The 17,129-nt window shown below is 44.1% G+C and overlaps 1 protein-coding gene across 1 annotated transcript; it reads right to left on the bottom strand.

Annotated features, from left to right (window-relative positions):
- On the bottom strand, nt 1-9,994 carry LOC139287267 (ELAV-like protein 1). The gene is made up of 8 exons (XM_070908231.1): nt 9,877-9,994; nt 8,101-8,163; nt 6,008-6,079; nt 5,703-5,871; nt 2,561-2,664; nt 1,860-2,013; nt 1,544-1,769; nt 1-1,341 (listed from the first exon to the last, which is right to left on the bottom strand). Exons 2-8 carry the CDS (start codon nt 8,134-8,136, stop codon nt 1,023-1,025), a joined length of 1,080 nt encoding a protein of 359 aa, XP_070764332.1. The 5' UTR covers nt 8,137-8,163; nt 9,877-9,994; the 3' UTR covers nt 1-1,022.
- Nucleotides 9,995-17,129: the final 7,135 nt, after the last annotated feature.

Below are 17,129 nucleotides of genomic sequence, written 5' to 3'. Positions count from 1 at the left end.
TTTTCCATAAACAGATTTATTATTGAATAAACAGTCCAACATCACAATGAAGTTGCAATTGAGAAACAAAATACAATTGAAAATACCAAAGAGAAAAAAAGAATCAGTACACATAAACAGGGTTTCTGTTTGTCTGGTGGTTGTTTATCTGGAAGCAATTTGTAAAAATATGAAATAAAATCTGTTTGTTCCTGCAGAAACTCAACAGACGTGACCTGAAGCCCCGTCTTCGGCATGCCTTTTGGCCCAGAGAGCTGTCAATCACCTGACACGTCAGCATCTCAACAGCTCAGAGATTATTTTTCTACATGAATGATTTGTGTTTTCATGTCATTTAAATCTGTAAGATAAACCTTTGATAATCATATATTTGACATATTTTAATGGCTACCAGCCTTTTCGTGTTGAACGTGATGTCTGCAGGAGGAACTCAGTATTTCTAAACATAAAGAAAAACTGAATCACTGCTTCACTTTAATGTTTCTAAAAAAAAAAGAAAAAGATCTGAATCAGAAAGTCAAATACAGTTTCTCCCATTAACTATGTTTCAATGACGTTCCAAACATTTTCAGTATCAAACTCTGCAGGTTGGAAACAGTTTGAAACACCTGCAGCTGTTAGGATTCGTGTTACAGACTCACATCTGGTTTTCAAAATAGAAAAACTTCAAACATGTGAATCCCAACTCTGCTGCTGACATCACTCTAAACAACCAACATCATTTCAACATGTTGGGGAATGAGGTTACCAGGGTAACCCCTGTCACAGTCTGCCATCTTGGACCAATATTTGAACATTCAGAGTAACAACGTTCAAAATTTTTACTGCAACAAGTGATGTCATACAGCCTAAAAGAAACTGGACATGCTGGGAGAAAAAAATTAACTCACATTGACACAAACGCAACTGCTGAAAACTCAACCAGCTCAACTGAGATACAGAAAAAAACAACAACACATTTGACTTGTTTCTTGTTGAGAGAAAGTCAAGACTCTCCCTCTTCCTCACCCTTTCCTCCCTCTCTACTTGTGGCCCTTGCTGGTCTTGAAGGACACCTGCAGGACTTTGTCTCCCAGTCGGTACCCATTCAGGCTGTGGATCGCCATGGCAGCCTCCTCGTAGTTAGTCATGGTGACAAAACCGAAGCCTTTGCACTTGTTGGTGTTGAAATCCCGGATCACTTTCACGTTGACAACGGCGCCAAACGGCCCGAACATCTGCCACAGGATAGCCTCGTCTGCGTCCTGACCAAGATTGTAGATGAAGATGCACCAACCGGTGGATGAGTTCCCAGAGACTCCGCCCCCGCTGCCCATGTGGTCGACGCTCATTGGAGAAAACCTGGAACAAAAACAGGAAGTACGAGTGAACAAAACCTATTGTTAAAAATGAAAGTTTGTGAGCAGCCAATCTGACAGCAGCATCTCAGTAATCTGATTACTGTGACCATTATTAGAGAGTGATGCACATTAATAATGTAATAATAATTATAATATTCTGGTTAAATGTTCTGCTGCTGGACGACACAGAAAGGTGAGCATACCTGAACCTCTGGGCCTGGTGATGGACGGGTCCTCCGAAGCGCCGTGATTGGCCGTGGTACATCTGTGACATCATCTGAGAGTTTCTGGCCTGATTTGGGTTGGCAGCGAACTTTACTGTGATTGGCTCAGAGCTGCCGGGGGGTGTGTGCCCGTTCAGGTGTTTTACAGCATCTTCAGCCTCGGCCCTCTTATCAAATCGGATGAAGGCCACGCCCCGAGACAGACCTAGACAGCCAATAAGATTAGAAGGTGAGGTGTCAGGACTGAAGAGCTGTTACTGGTCACATTACTGTGATTACTGAGCATGTGCATTACCGGAGGCCTGGTCCACCAGCACCCTGGAGTTGATGATGTGTCCAAAGCGAGTGAACATGTCCTCCAGGTCCTGCTGACTCAGAGTCCTTGGCAGCCCACTGATGTACAGATTTGCATCTTTGATCATGTCCGAACTTGGCCGCGCAAACGAAACCTGTGGGGAGGAAACAGGAAGAGTCTCAGTCCGTCGCCATCACAGACAGAGAGAATTCAAATCAATAAAAATGATAAAACAAAATAAAATAAAAAGGTACAGCCAGTCTTTAAATAAAATCCAGGGAGATTTTAAATATGCGATTAAATATTCAATGTAAAAAAACAAACAAAAAAAAACAACCAGTTTTCCAGATTTGTCCCAAATAAAATATGAACAAAAAGACAAAATAAAAGCATCCAAACAGGCCCAGATCATTAGGCACTTTTGTCAAAATAAAAGCATAAATTTATGAAAATAAAAGTTCGGCACACTGTCACACTGAACTGAAGAAATTCACAGATTCGGTGTCAACATGTGTCGATATTAAAAACAGGCTGAGAATAATTTACCGAGTCAGAAAAACAGAAACTACATGACAGCAGAGTTTTAAAAATACCTTCATCCATCAGACAGTTTGCAGGAGAGAGCGCCCTCTACTGTCCAGGGAATATAACATATCTATCAGTTGAGACAGGAAAATCAAAGAGCACCTTTTGCACATTACCTTGATAGTTTTAGACTGTAGCCTCAGGCCATTGAGGGTACTGATAGCCCTCTCTGCATCATTAGGGTTAACAAAGTTAACAAAGCCGTAACCTAAACTGTGGCCTAGAGAAACACAAAGGAAAACAACAAAATAAAATAACAAAACCGTCTGTGTTACAGCCGCCACACATTCTGGATATTCACAAACTGAATAAAGACAATAAATTGACAGAAAACTCTTCATACAGTGTTTGAAAAGTGTGAACATAAATTCTCCTGAACAAGCCCAGAAAACACCTGACTCCTTCAGTTTCTTGAAACACTGAATGTTTAGTCAGAGTGAGACCTCCCATCACCAGCTGTTCAACAATCACCTACAGAAAATGTGTTTTGATCTACATTCAAAGTGACCAATCAGAGGGCGGCAGCGACAGACATAACTTTTTTTTGTCTTGAATCAGAATCTCTGCATGTATGGCAGCCATTCCAGTCCAGGTGTCTATTGAATTCCAACGCAAGCACACCTCATTCTACCTAATGAGTACTGATTAGGTGATCGCCTGAACCAAATCATATTTAACGAGGAACAGTTGAAGAAACACTGCTGTGGTCATCGCTATCCTCTTGCAATAGGATCAGCTGGATGGCAAAAGAATGGCTAGTATTAGCTCAAAAGGAATTGGAATCAAAACACAACATTTGACCATGCAAAAAAAGTAAAAAAGAAAAGTTTAGCATGAAGAAAAGAATTCTGGCTTTACTAGCAAAAGGATACAGTGAGTGCCAGGTTGCTTCCATCCTTAGAAATTTCAAGAACGGTGGTTCATAAGAACAAGTTCAAGCAGCAGACATTGGGGACAACAAAGCTACAGACGGCAGAGGGCAAAAATGACTCTCCACTGATCAGGATGACAGCCAACTCATTTGAATGTCCCTCAACAATCGTAGGATGCCATCAAGTGACCTACAAAAAGAATGGCAAACAGCAGCTGGGGTGAAGTGCATGGCGAGGACGGTTCGAAACATGCTCCTAGGTGCAGGGCTGAAGTAGTGCAAAGCTAGAAAAAAGCCCTTCATCAATGAGAAGCAAAGAAGAGCCAGGTTGATGTTTGCAAAGGACCATAAGGATTGGACCGTAAAAGACTGGAGTATGGTCATCTTCTCTGGTGAGTCCAATCTTTAGCTTTGTCTAACACCTGGTCGTCTGATGGTTAGATGGAGACCTGGAGAGGCCTACAAGCCACAGCACCCACTGTGAAATTTGGAGGAGGATCGGTGATGATCTGGGGGTGCTTCAGGAAGGCTAGAATCGGGCAGATTTGTCTTTGTGAAGGACGCGTGAATCAAGCCACGTACAAGGTTATTCTGGAAGAAAACGTGCTTCCTTCTGCTCTGACATTGTTCCCCAACTCTGGGGATTGGTTATTCCAGCAGAACAATGCTCCATTCCGCACAGCCAGGTCAATCAAGATGTGGATGGAGGACCACCAGATCAAGACCCTGTCATGACCGGCCCAATCTCCAGACCTGAACCCCATTGAAAACCTCTGGAATGTGATCAAGAGGAAGATGGATGGTCACAAGCCATCAAACAAAGCCGGTCTGGTGGAGAGCATGCCAAGATGCATGAAGACAGTGATTAAGAACCAGGCTAATTCCACCAAATATTGATTTCTGAACTGTTCCTAAGTTAAAACATTAGTATTGTGTTTTTTAAAATGATTTTGATGAATTTTTGAAATTAATTTCTCTGAAAACACTGCATCTTTGTTATTTTGACCAATTGTCATTTTTTGCAAATAAATGCTCTAAACGACAATATTTCTGTTTGGAATTTGGAAGAAATGTTGTCAGTAGTTTATAGAATAAAACAAAAATGTTCAATTTGCAATTTTGCAGTGCTCTCTTAATATTTTCCAGAGCTGTATATAATAAATATTGGCCACTTGGTGGCGCTCTCAACCGGAGAAAGGAATTTAAACACTGACAGGAGCACTCACTCTGAGGAAAAATTCAGTGCAGGAACTGAATGTGTAATGTCAGTCAGTTGGGAGGGTTATCAACTTGTTCAGAACAAAAAGGTTTAAGATGTTCATACATTCATTATCAAAACTTTACAGACATTTTCAAAGCCTGAAAAATAAAATAAAACAGGTGAAAACAGCATTTAAAACATTTGTACATTCTTATTAAAGTCAGTTGAAATATTAAAAAACAGTTCATCTCTGGTTAGGCGATATGTTTATTTTGTGTCTAACCTTATCAAAAGACACATTTTTATAAAATTGTACTCAAAATTTATCTACAACAATGTTACAAATATAAAACATACTGTGACTGATTGATCCATATTGCCAAACCCTGATTTAAAACAATTACCATAAAAATACCTGTTAAATAGTCAGACTGAAGCCATTAAACCTGGTGTGAAAAACAATAAAATATTACAACAGTGAAGAAAAGAAAAATATTCACTTCAGACAAAAATGACAGAATCGTCCTTTAATAAAAAAAAACATTAGATTGTATTAAAAACAAAAAAATAAATAAAAATCAGCTGATCGTCAGAAAAAAATAAAAATAAAAAAACACCCGAAAAACAAAAAAAAAAAACTTCCGTAATAAAAAAGCTGCTGGAGAAAGTACTCAGAAAACTAGTATGCAGATAGTACTGCAGCTAATACTACTACAGATAATAGAACAACTACTGCAAATAGGACTACTACTAGGATTACTACTGATAATACAAGTACTGGGTTTAGGATTATTACTACAAAGTAGTAGTATGAAGCAAACTTGTTTTTACTAAGTCATTTTCACTTGTAGTATTATGGCTGTAGTACAATGTATCAGAACCAAAGCTTTACATTAGTTCATACTTACTATACCTCAGTAGTACTGTAGTATTTGTATGAACTAGCCTTAATAGTATTGTAGTACTCTTTTATCTGCTTAGTGCTAATTCTACTGTGTGTCCGCAGTAGTACTGAGGGCTGATGCTCAGTATTACTGCAGTAGTACTGAGGCCTGGTGCTCAGTAATACAGTAGGTGGTAGCTCTGAGTGTTCATGTTCTGCTGCAGTGCAGTTTTGGTGTTGTAGTACAAGTACTCAGCAGTGTCAGCAGCAGTACTGCAGTAGTACTGTGGGGGGGGGGGTTACCTGCCACTTTGTCCCTGATGAGTTTGGCGGACTCGACGTCACCGACACTGCTGAACAGACTCCGCAGCTCGTCCTGACTCATACTCTGCGGCAGGTAGTTCACGATCAGGTTGGTTCTGGAGTCATCGTCCTCCATCATCTGCTCGCTGTATCCATTATCATACAGCTCCTGAGATCACACACACACCCCTTTATTACATCATCAACACACCTGCAACTCCCACAATGCAACACTCATGGACTCAAACAAGCAATATAATAATGTGAATGATCGTTGATTCAGCCCATCACAGGGCAGCTGTCACCTTTCCAGCGGCTCCTTTGGCGACGTGCTGACCATCTCTTACATCATTCTGAGACGTCTGAACCTCACACACCTGAAACAACACACACACACACACACACACACACACACACGTTATACACAATATTGTTCACTACACAGGTACGGGAGAAGTCTCCACCCTTTACAGGGTTCTTGCACCATTTTAAAAGTCAAATTCAATGCTTTTTAAGAACCAGCAAATATAATTTAAGATCCATAAAACCCAGTGAGGGTCTATGTAGACGATATTCTGCTTCATCCTTATCCCACTCGTAGGGTTGGGTATGAAGAACCGGCTCCGAGTTGGAACAGATTCCAAATTTCCAAGAAACGTGGATTCGATAAGACGCATGCATTTCGATGTTGCTTATTGGTTCCGAACTTTTACATATTTCAGTCATGCTCCCGAGTGAGCGGCAGACAGCTTTTTACAGTCCATAAAAGTTGTACTTATCTGTCAGGACCTGCTACACGGACCTAACGTCACGTGATGAGATGTTACACAGTACGTCAACAAAGCATGTGAGAAGTGACTCTTCCGTTTACATCCAGGAGCATAGCTGATGGCAGCAAATGCTCGAAAGTTTTTAGAATCACTAAAAAAAGATACCGACACAGCAAAATGTAATTCCTGCAGTGTGGATGTTTGGTGCTTATGATGAAGCATTTATGAAACTGAAGGAATGCAATGTGTTCGACGTGTTGCGGTTGTCCCAAAATACACCGACATTAACGTTAGCAACATAGTAAGATGCCTTTTACATAGAAGGTAAACGAATTATGTCTACAAATTATTCAAATATATATTTTTCTTAGATACAAGTCAGACAGCACCCCTCCACCTCTGGGTTCTTCCCCAGAGACCCCCCCTGTAGTACAGAAAGTACTTTCACTTTAGCCATAAAAGGGTAAATGAGGAGGTGGATGATTAGTGATGAAGGGGTTACATCCCTTTGCTACGGTTGAGTCTCCTCCATTTAGGTATGCAAAAGGCATTACTGATATCTGGTTATTCACAGCAATATCCATCGACTTCAGGCTTATTTGATATTTTTCTGTGTCATAGCACATCAGAAACAGCTGAAAAATATTGGAATCAGAACCAAGATTCATACAATAGTGCATTACTATAATATAACATTAAATAAAAAAAGAAATCGGGTTAGGGTTCATTTATAATCCCTCACTGTGCTCGTAAATTATTTTCTCAGTTCGCACGTATCTATTTTTTAGGAAAATTGCAAGTGAAATACTTGCACTGTAGAGCCCTGTTAGCTAGCTAGCAACCATGACTGACAAAAGGATGACACGCAGGCAACATCTGTTGCTAGCTAATGCAAAGTAAAAACTCCATTAATGAGTCTCTCATGGTCTAACACTTTTAGTACCAAGTTTTTACTTTTTTTAATCATGTTTCAAATATAGATATTGTAGCTAAACCCAAAACAGACAGACCCTTATGGATGTGATATTTGCCGACAAGACAGATACGCTTGAGAGCGTTGTTCTAATACTAAGTTAATCAAACAAATACACGCTAGTGGACGTTTTACTGTAGGCTACAGTTCGAGCCAATTTTCCCATTAGCCTTACAACCAGGCCACATCGCCTACCTCCACCTGTGTGTGACGGCTACATGTTGGGTCTCACACACCTGTGCTGTCCACACAGACAGCACTGCTGCTGCTGCTGCCAGCCTCATCTTTCTACAGCCTGTGATAATGGAAATCAATACAGGAATGTTTTATTTATATAATTTCATACAGGCTGTGTGAGCCAAGCGTTAAACTGCACATTTAATCCTTACAGTACATCAAAAACAATTAATGACCTTAATATCCTTGATGTTATTTTAAGACTTTAAGAGTAACAGGAACCTTGCTATAATTGTATCATGGCAAGATAAATGAGAGATCCCACCTGAACCAGCTGATGTGTGCCCTCAAACTACCTGTCCAAAGTGGTACTGATGAGGTGTTTCACCCGTCAGGTGTACTAAGAGTCAGAGGAGTCCTTACTCCATCTGTGTCTGAGCATTTATTGAACTGATCAGGTCGTTATCGATTGTCTCACCTTCAGGTATCTAATGTGTCCTCGTCTTAGTGCCATGGAGACGACTCAGGTGGTTCACTGCGTCTGAAAGAAACCAGCTTCATGTTACTGACTGTTCATTATTGATCAGTCGGGACTAACCCACCTCCACCTGGCAATAACATGAACACATTTCTCCTCCTTGTCCTCTCAGAAGCTGATCGGATCAATCAGACACACTGGAGGTGATCTGACTGGTCTCTGATCAGGGGTCTCATTTATAGCCCTTGCGTACGCCACTTCCCACGCCAAAGTTGTGATCTATAAAAACAAACTTGATTTGAGAATGAGCTCACCTGTTCTAAACTCTACCAACATGTTGGAGACGGTGTGGTGGTGAACTGAAGCCAGACCGTATCATGACGCTCTCTCACACATTTCATTTCACTTAATTTCAAACATTAATTATAGATCCACGTTATCAGAAACATTCAGACCAGCAGGGTTATTTGTACTTGTGCTTGTAGAGAGCCATAACTATTCAATACACACCTTTACTTTGAAAAGATAGAAGCCAATTCAACTCTGAAGTCAAAGTCCACTCAACATTTCATCAGCACTTTCTGTCCATCACATCCCCCCGGAGCAGAGGAGGGGGCCGGACTGTACAGGAACTAACTGATGAAGATGTCATCATCATCCACATCAAACAGAGCCACAGCACTTCTTCATAATATCTTCTATTCACCGTGACGTGCAGTCGATCAGCAGCTCATAGATATGCATCAGTATTCATGTGGTGACCATTTGCGTTTGAATGTGGGCGTGTAGAGGGCGGGACCAGAGGCCTATCCACAGGCGCATGTCTCCAGGTGGACTGTGGTTTATAAAGGAAAGCTGCCTGCAGGTGAACGTACGCACGGTTTTATAAATGAGACCCCAGATGTAAACATCTGTACAGAGTGACCTCATTATGAAGGAAAACATGTTCAATAGTCACCTGACTCCCCCTTTTCCTGTTAGATCAACCTGCCTGTGAAAATAAAGACAAGCAGCCAAAAACTAAACTCAATCCACTGCAGCTGGATTAGACCTCAGTTGTACATTTGGACAAAAGATTCTGTCAAATAAATAAATGTAACTGTCAATCTGTCTGTCTGTCTGTCTGTCTCTCTCTCTCTCTCTCTCTCTGCCCCCCCCCCCCCCCTTCCCTCGACCTGCTCTAAATGAAAAGTGTCAATAGATAACTTTTGTGATTTGACCCTACATATATAAATGTGACGTCAACGCTATTCAAGCAAACCTGAAAGATTTCGAAGAGAAATCATCAGTTTTAAGAAGATATTTCCAAACAGATGAAGAAAAGAGGATCCATGTGAAATAAAAGCGGTCACATGACCTATAAAAATGACGCCGTCTGATCAATCAAGCTTCAGCCAAGAATCAAAACATGTGTTACCATCTGCATCAGCTGCAAACATTGATGATTAAAAGACATTTTTGTGTTTTACAAACTTCATCACACATGTTAATGTTAAAGAACATGCGCTTCTGAAACGTTTCCCGCGAGGACTGATCCGGAACAAAGCCGGATTCAGCGGACATTCAGTCTAAAACCTGCTGACTCAGGTGGACAGGCGAGCTGTTGTTTGTGTTATCTGCGTCTGAGATGATGAAAAATGTGATAATAATGAGTCAATACGAGCTAAAAACCAACTATCGTTAGCCACATGTTAGCAACACGGTCACACAAAGAGGCTAAGCGGCTAACGGCGCTGTGAGGCTAACAGCGTAGCTAACATACGTCTTATTTCTTACCTGTGACTGGTGACTGACGGTCGGGACACTCTCCTATATCGATCCGTGGACGGATGTTGTGCTGATGCTAAGCAAACAAACAGACTTTAAAAACGTCAGGTTAGCTGGTCTCCGGTCCTCACAAAGGAAATAAACTCACGATGATGGAAGTCTCGCGATGCAACTGCTTCCCTTCTTCTTTGGTTTTACTGGCGGACTACAAACCAACGTCAGAGATGCATGCCGCCACCTAATGTACCGGAGTGTGACATCATGACTTAAACATCAAAAACCTAAAACAAACCAAAAAAAGAAAGAAAGAAAAGACAAAGATCTTTATAAAGAAGTTATATTCTGGATATCATTTAAATGTAAATTAAGTCCTTTGAACCTGGACTTGTGTGTTCTTCATCTCTAACAGACCTTTGATGCTACACTCCATCCTTCAGTCTGTCTTTTTTTTACACTGAACATCAACCTATCAGAATCAGAATCAGAAACTGTTTATTGCCAAGTAACATACATTACAAGGAATTTGCTGTGGTCTGAAGGTGCTATTGTTTTGATACCAAATAAGTAGAATATAAAAGCTAAAATAAGAATAAGAATAAAAATAAAAATAAGATAAGATAAATAACAACAGTGCAGTGACCAGAATAAAGTAAAGTGTCCAGATAAAGTGTCCAGTAGGGGGTGAGTGCGTTAATGTAACGCAGTGGGGACAGGGGTGATGTACGTTAATATAACGTATAGCTTGTGTTTGTGTTCTGGGGGGGGGGGGGGGGGGGGGTCAGTGAGAGTTTGTCAGGTTGACTGCAGAGGGGAAGAAACTGTTTTTGTGGCGGGAGGTTTTGGTCCTGATGGACCGCAGCCTCCTGCCAGAGGGGAGGGGGTCGAACAGATGGTGTCCTGGGTGGGAGGGGTCGGCAGCGATCTTCCCTGCTCTCCTCAGGGTCCTGGAGGAGGACAGGTCCTGAAGAGATGGGAGGTTGCAGCCGATCACCCTCTCTGCAGAGCGGATGATACGCTGCAGTCTGCGTCTGTCCTTGGTGGAGGCAGCAGCGTACCAGACGGTGATGGAGGAGGTGAGGATGGACTCTATGACGGCAGTGTAGAAGTGAACCAGCATTTTTTGAGGCAGGTTAAACTTCCTCAGCTGCCTCAGGAAGTACATCCTCTGTTGGGCTTTCTTGATGAGGGAGCTGATGTTCAGCTCCCACCGGAGGTCCTGGCTGATGATGGAGCCCAGGAAACGGAAGGACTCCACAGTGTCCACTGGAGAGTCACACAGGGTGATGGGGGCGGGTGAGGCTGCGCTCTTCCTAAAGTCAACAACCATCTCCACCGTCTTTGAAGCGTTAAGCTCCAGGTTGTTGCTGTTGCACCAGGCCACCAGGTGGTCAATCTCCCACCTGTAGGCAGACTCATCCTCTCCAGAGATGAGTCCGATGAGGGTGGTGTCGTCCGCGAACTTCAGGAGCTTGACGGACTGGTGACTGGAGGTGCAGCTGTTGGTGTACAGGGAGAAGAGTAGAGGAGAAAGAACACAGCCTTGAGGAGAGCCGGTGCTGATCGTCCGCGAGTCTGAGACGTGTTTCCCCATCTTCACGTGCTGCTTCCTGTCAGACAGGAAATCTGTGATCCACCTGCAGGTGGGGTCAGGCACGTTCAGCTGGGAGAGCTTGTCCTGAAGAAGAGCCGGGACGATCGTGTTGAAGGCAGAGCTGAAGTCCACAAACAGGATCCTGGCATAGGATCCCGCGGAGTCCAGGTGCTGGAGGATGAAGTGTAGAGCCAGGTTGACGGCGTCGTCTACAGACCTGTTGGCTCTGTAGGCGAACTGCAGGGGGTCCAGCAGAGAGTCTGTGATGGATTTGAGGTGGGACAGGACCAGGCGTTCAAATGATTTCATGACCACAGAGGTCAGGGCGACGGGTCTGTAGTCATTTAATCCTGTGGGCCCTGGTTTTTTGGGGACGGGGATGATGGTGGAGGCTTTGAAGCAGGCTGGCACGTGGCATGTCTCCAGTGAGGTGTTGAAGATGTCCGTGAACACCGGAGACAGCTGATCGGCGCAGCGCTTCAGGCAGGATGGGGAGATGGAGTCTGGTCCAGCAGCTTTACACAGGTTTTGTCTCTTGAAGAGGCTGTTCACATCTCTTTCAAGGACAGACAGAGGTGTCGATGCTGGAGGAGTGGGGGGCGCTGTGGGGGGCAGCTGTGGTGGTAAGAGGTGTGAGAGTTCAGCCCCAGGTGTGATGAGGGGGTTGTGGCTGTTGGGCTGGAGCTGGTGGGTGATGGTGTGGGGGATGGTGTCAGGACTGTCACATTGTCTCTCAAAGCGACAGTAGAAGTCGTTGAGGCTGTTGGCGAGGCGTCGGTCGTTAGCAGAGTTGGGGGCTCTTGGCTTGTAGTTGGTGATCTGCCTGAGCCCCCTCCACACAGAAGCAGAGTCGTTGGAGGAGAACTGGTCTTGTAGTCTCTCTGAGTACAGTCGTTTAGCTTCCCTCACCGCCTTGCTAAACTTGTACTTGGCTTCCTTAAACTCTGCTCTGTTGCCACTCTTAAACGCCTCTTCCTTTTCCAACCTCAGCTGTCGCAGTCTTGCTGTGAACCAGGGTTTGTCGTTGTTGTAACTCACCCCGGTCCGAGTTGGTACGCAGCAGTCCTCACAGAAGCTGATATATGAAGTCACAGCCTCTGTGTACTCATCCAGACTGTTGGTAGCAGTCCTGAAAACATCTCAGTCAGTGCAGTCCAAACACGCCTTCAGGTCCTCTGCAGCTTCACTGGTCCACTGCTTCGATGTTCTCACAACAGGCTTAGAAAGTTTTAATTTCTGCCTGTATGCGGGAATCAGGTGGACCATGTCGTGGTCAGAGTGTCCCAGTGCAGCGCGGGTGACGGCGTGAAAAGCGTTACTGACTGTGGTGTAACAGTGATCCAGAGTGTTCCCCTCCCTGGTGGGGCATTTAATAAACTGTTTGTATTTTGGGAGTTCGTGTCTGAGATTACCTTTGTTAAAGTCACCGAGGACAATAACTAAGGAGTCCGGGTTGGTCCGCTCCGTTTCCAGTATCTGATCGGCGAGTGCGCGCTGTGCGTCCTGCACGTTGGCCTCCGGTGGAATGTAAACACCGACCAGAATGAATGAAGCGAACTCACGGGGGGAGTAGTAGGGTTTACAGTTTATGAAAAAAGTTTCCAGGGAAGGAGAGCAATGCCGTCGGATCACTGTCACGTCGTTACACCAGCTGCTGTTGATGTAGAAACAAATACCTCCACCCTTTGTTTTGCCGGAGAGGTGCGCGTCGCGGTCCGCTCGGAGAAGCTGGAATCCGTCCAGCTGCAGCGCCGCGTCGGGAGTTCTTTCCCCCAGCCATGTCTCCGTGAAGCACAAAACAGCAGATGAATAATAGTCCTTGTTTCTCCTCATCAGCAGCTGGAGTTCGTCCATCTTATTCCCCAGTGAGCGCACTTTAGAGAGAAATATTCCGGGTAGCGGTGTGCGTTGTCCTCGCCGGCGAAGACGCACGAGCGCACCGGCACGTTTCCCTCTACGTCGACGTAGAGCTGCAAAGGTGAGAGCACCTTTGACCAGAATGTCCCATAAAACAGTTAAAGGTGCAAGAAATTCAGGAAAGAAATCCACTGGAGATGTTCCCCTGATGTTCATGAGGTCTTCTCTGGTGAAAGAGCTCCGTGAACCAAAACAAAAAACCCTATTTACAAAGGGTTAGGGGTTAGGGAAGGGGAACTGAGTCCGTCCACGAAGTGGGACGGGAGGTGCTCGGTCCATCCCCCGACTTCCCCCGTACCCCCGGTCCCAATCAGCCTGGCCAAAGTGCTGGCGCCTCTGGCCATAACGCACTTGGGTCCAGGCCCCGCCAAAATCGTCCATATCCATGTTTTTGTCTGTCTTTTGTTGTTAATGTGGTATATGATTTCGCCTTTGTTATATATGTGATAAATAAAAGTGTTTTATGTAATGAAAATAAAATGTATCTATGTAATAAAAAATAGAAAAATCAAATCAAATGTCTGTTTTCCAAAAATAAACAAAAAACAATTTTTTTTGCAAAATTCAAACAAAAACAAGGTGTGCCACTGACAACGTTTCGACCCCGTGGGTCTTCCTCAGGCCAGGCACACTAAAAATGAATAGGGGTAAAAACCACGATGACTGATTTGAGGATGACTTATTCTTGAATAACTTGTGATAGGAAGGTCGTAGACACTTGAAACCAAGATACGTCCCCCCTATATCGACTACGGCCTTTCCAACGGTAGCACCCCCGAGTGTGTACTCGCTTCCGTTGCGGAGATACGTCACTTCCTTTGGTCATGATTTTGTGTATCTCAGCTTGGGAAGGTCGTAGAGAGCTGGGGACACTTCCTACGTGTTCAGCGTGGTGGAATTATGGCAGACGAATGCTGGTTCTGAGACTGTACGAGGTTCGGTTCGGGAGATATTCGCCAAAGTGTGTTTTGTGATTGATTGTGATTGGCCGAGTGGTTTTTGTTTGCTAACTTTTGAAGGGAAGGTGCTAGAGACTTGCAACCCTCATTCGTCTAGCATATATGGACTATTGCCGTTCCAACGGTAGCAGCCACGAGTCTGTAGGACGTTCCTGTCCGGAGATACAAGTGTGTGATATTCTCCATAGAGAATGAATGGAGTGAATTTTGTAGCGAAAATTCTCAAAGTGTGGAGGGAGGTGAAAAATGCCTAACTAAATGGTGTTCCCAGAAAGTGGTTAGGAGCACGTTTCAGGCAATTTGGAGTGGATTTGATTTGACTGTACTTTTGAGCATTTTGGTGGATTGGTAGGTGACGACGCACTAGCCTGGCCCCTTTCCCTGACCTTAACCAGTGTGAGATGTGTTGCCTAAGCCCAACCTTGAGCTTGCCTCCCCCTGTGTTGGTTAGGGTAAGGATAGGGTTAGGGTTAGGGTTAGGGGTTAGGGTTAGGGTTAGGGTTAGGGGTTAGGGTTAGGGTTAGGGTTAGGGTTAGGATGGGGGAACTGAGCCCGTCCCATGAATGGGGCGGGAGGTGCGCGGTCCATCCCCCAGTCAGGAGCATAATCCCAGCCCCAGGTTGGCTGACGGAAGCGCTGGCGTCTCCTGCCGTAGCTCACATCCGTCCAGCCATCCCACCTCTGAGCCATCTGATATGGCTGTATGAACTCTATTGTCGCCTTTGTTATGTTAATATATATGTAGTTATCTATTTATGTATCTATTAACAAGGTATGTATTTTTAAAGGCGAAAATCCAAATGAAATAAAAAAACAAAAAAATCAAATAAAATCTGTGTTTAGAAAAATAAAAAAATAAACTGTATTTAAATCAAGTTGTGTGCGCTAAAGCAACGTTTCAACCCTGTTGTGGGTCTTCTTCAGGCTATGGCACACAAAAGAAAAGAAAAGACTGGTTTGCTGGTAATCGAGTGGAGAGATGTTGTCTCTTTAAGAGTCTGAGCAAAAGTGAGCTCTCCCCTGCGTGTGTGTGGCTAGCCACTCCCCTTACTGCCTTTGATGGCTTTGATGGCTTTGATGTTTTTTTGTCCCTCTTTTTTTCTTTTTTTCGTTCGTCTTTTTTAGTTTCTAAATTTTAACCCCTTAATCCCTGTACTAAATTAATTGGTGTCAATGGTATGTTTTCCTGTCAATATAATTTGTAGTTCCCAACTTTTTTAACCCCTCGATTCCTTTACCGACGAATAAGGCCTGATTAAATATAATTCTAACCCTGTAAATTTAACTTTTAACCCCGTAATGTCCTTGAAAATCGTGTTGTATCAATGTTATTTTAACTTTTAATTAATTACCCTTATTAAATGTTTTAACAATAAATGAAATTGTGTCTTGTGTTTATTTAAAGGAGGGGAAAAGTTCGGGGAAGGGGGGAAGGTTAGGGTCAGGAAAAAGGATTAGGGGAGAGGTTCGGGGAAGGGGGGAAGGTTAGGGTCAGGAAAAAGGATTAGGGGAGAGTAAGGGTCAGGAAAGGGGAAGGGGAGTTAGGGTAAGGAAAGGGGAAGGGGGGTGTTAGGGATAGGATTAGGAAAAAGGGAAGGAGGGTTTTAGGATTAGGAAAGGGGAAGGGGTTAGGGTCAAAGGGAGAGGGGTTAGGATTAGGGTTAGGATTAGGAATGGGGAGCGGTTAGGTTTAGGAAAGGGGAAGGCGAGTTAGGCGTGAGAAGGAGGAGTGAATTAAGGGTTAGGGTTAGGGTTGGGTTAGGGTTAGGGTTAGGGTTAGGGTTAGGGTTAGGGTTAGGGGTTAGGGTTAGGGTTAGGGTTAGGGTTAGGGTTAGGGTTAGGGTTAGGGTTAGGATTAGGGGGTTTTACCCAAAGTGAGCCTGGGCTCACTTACTTTTTGGTGAATAACTTTTGAACGGAAGGTCGTAGAGACTTGAAACCAAGGTCCTTGAATTGAAATAGTGGGCCGGCCTTTCCAACGGTAGCACCCCCGAGTCTGTACGAGCTTCCGTTGCGGAGATACGTCACTTCCTTTGGTCATGATTTTGTGTATCTCAGCTTGGGAAGGTCGTAGAGAGCTGGGGACACTTCCTACGTGTTCAGCGTGGTGTAATTAGTGTATACGGAAGGTGGTTTGGAGAGTGTACGAGGGTCGGTTCGGGAGATATTGGCCAAAGTGTGTTTTGTGATTGATTGTGATTGGCCGAGTGGTTTTTGTTTGCTAACTTTTGAAGGGAAGGTGCTAGAGACTTGCAACCCTCATTCGTCTAGCATATATGGACTATTGCCGTTCCAACGGTAGCAGCCACGAGTCTGTAGGACGTTCCTGTCCGGAGATACAAGTGTGTGATATTTCCCATCCGGAATGAATGGGGTGATTTTGAAGCGAAAAATGCCTAAGTGTGGAGGGAGGTGAAAAATGCCTAACTAAATGGTGTTCCCAGAAAGTGGTTAGGAGCACGTTTCAGGCAATTTGGAGTGGATTTGATTTGACTGAACTTTTGAGCATTTTGGTGGATTGGTAGGTGACGACGCACTAGCCTGGCCCCTTTCCCTGACCTTAACCAGTGTGAGATGTGTTGCCTAAGCCCAACCTTGAGCTTGCCTCCCCCTGTGTTGGTTAGGGTAAGGATAGAGGAGAGGTGAGGGTTAGTGTTTGGGTTGGTGGTTGGTTGTTGGTTGTTGGTTGGGTTAGGGGTTAGGGTTAGGGTTAGGGTTAGGGTTAGGGTTAGGATTAGGGGGTTAGGGTTAGGGTTAGGGTTAGGGTTAGGGTTAGGGTTAGGGTTAGGGTTAGG

This window comes from Enoplosus armatus, chromosome 7, assembly GCF_043641665.1.
Source record: "Enoplosus armatus isolate fEnoArm2 chromosome 7, fEnoArm2.hap1, whole genome shotgun sequence".
Lineage (NCBI taxonomy): Eukaryota > Metazoa > Chordata > Actinopteri > Centrarchiformes > Enoplosidae > Enoplosus > Enoplosus armatus.
The sequence above is the reverse complement of the archived record's forward strand: the minus strand, read 5'-3'. Positions and strand labels throughout refer to the sequence as shown.

What these genes read in the sequence shown, in the direction of transcription:
- LOC139287267 (XM_070908231.1), bottom strand. Translation starts at nt 8,136, where the DNA reads ATGGCACTAAGACGAGGACACATTAGATACCTGAAG. An exon ending in GACACATTAGATACCTGAAG is followed by an intron (nt 6,080 to 8,100) that starts GTGAGACAATCG and finishes GTGTTGTTTCAG; the next exon opens with GTGTGTGAGGTTCAGACGTC. An exon ending in CACCAGGCCCAGAGGTTCAG is followed by an intron (nt 1,342 to 1,543) that starts GTATGCTCACCT and finishes TTTTTGTTCCAG; the next exon opens with GTTTTCTCCAATGAGCGTCG.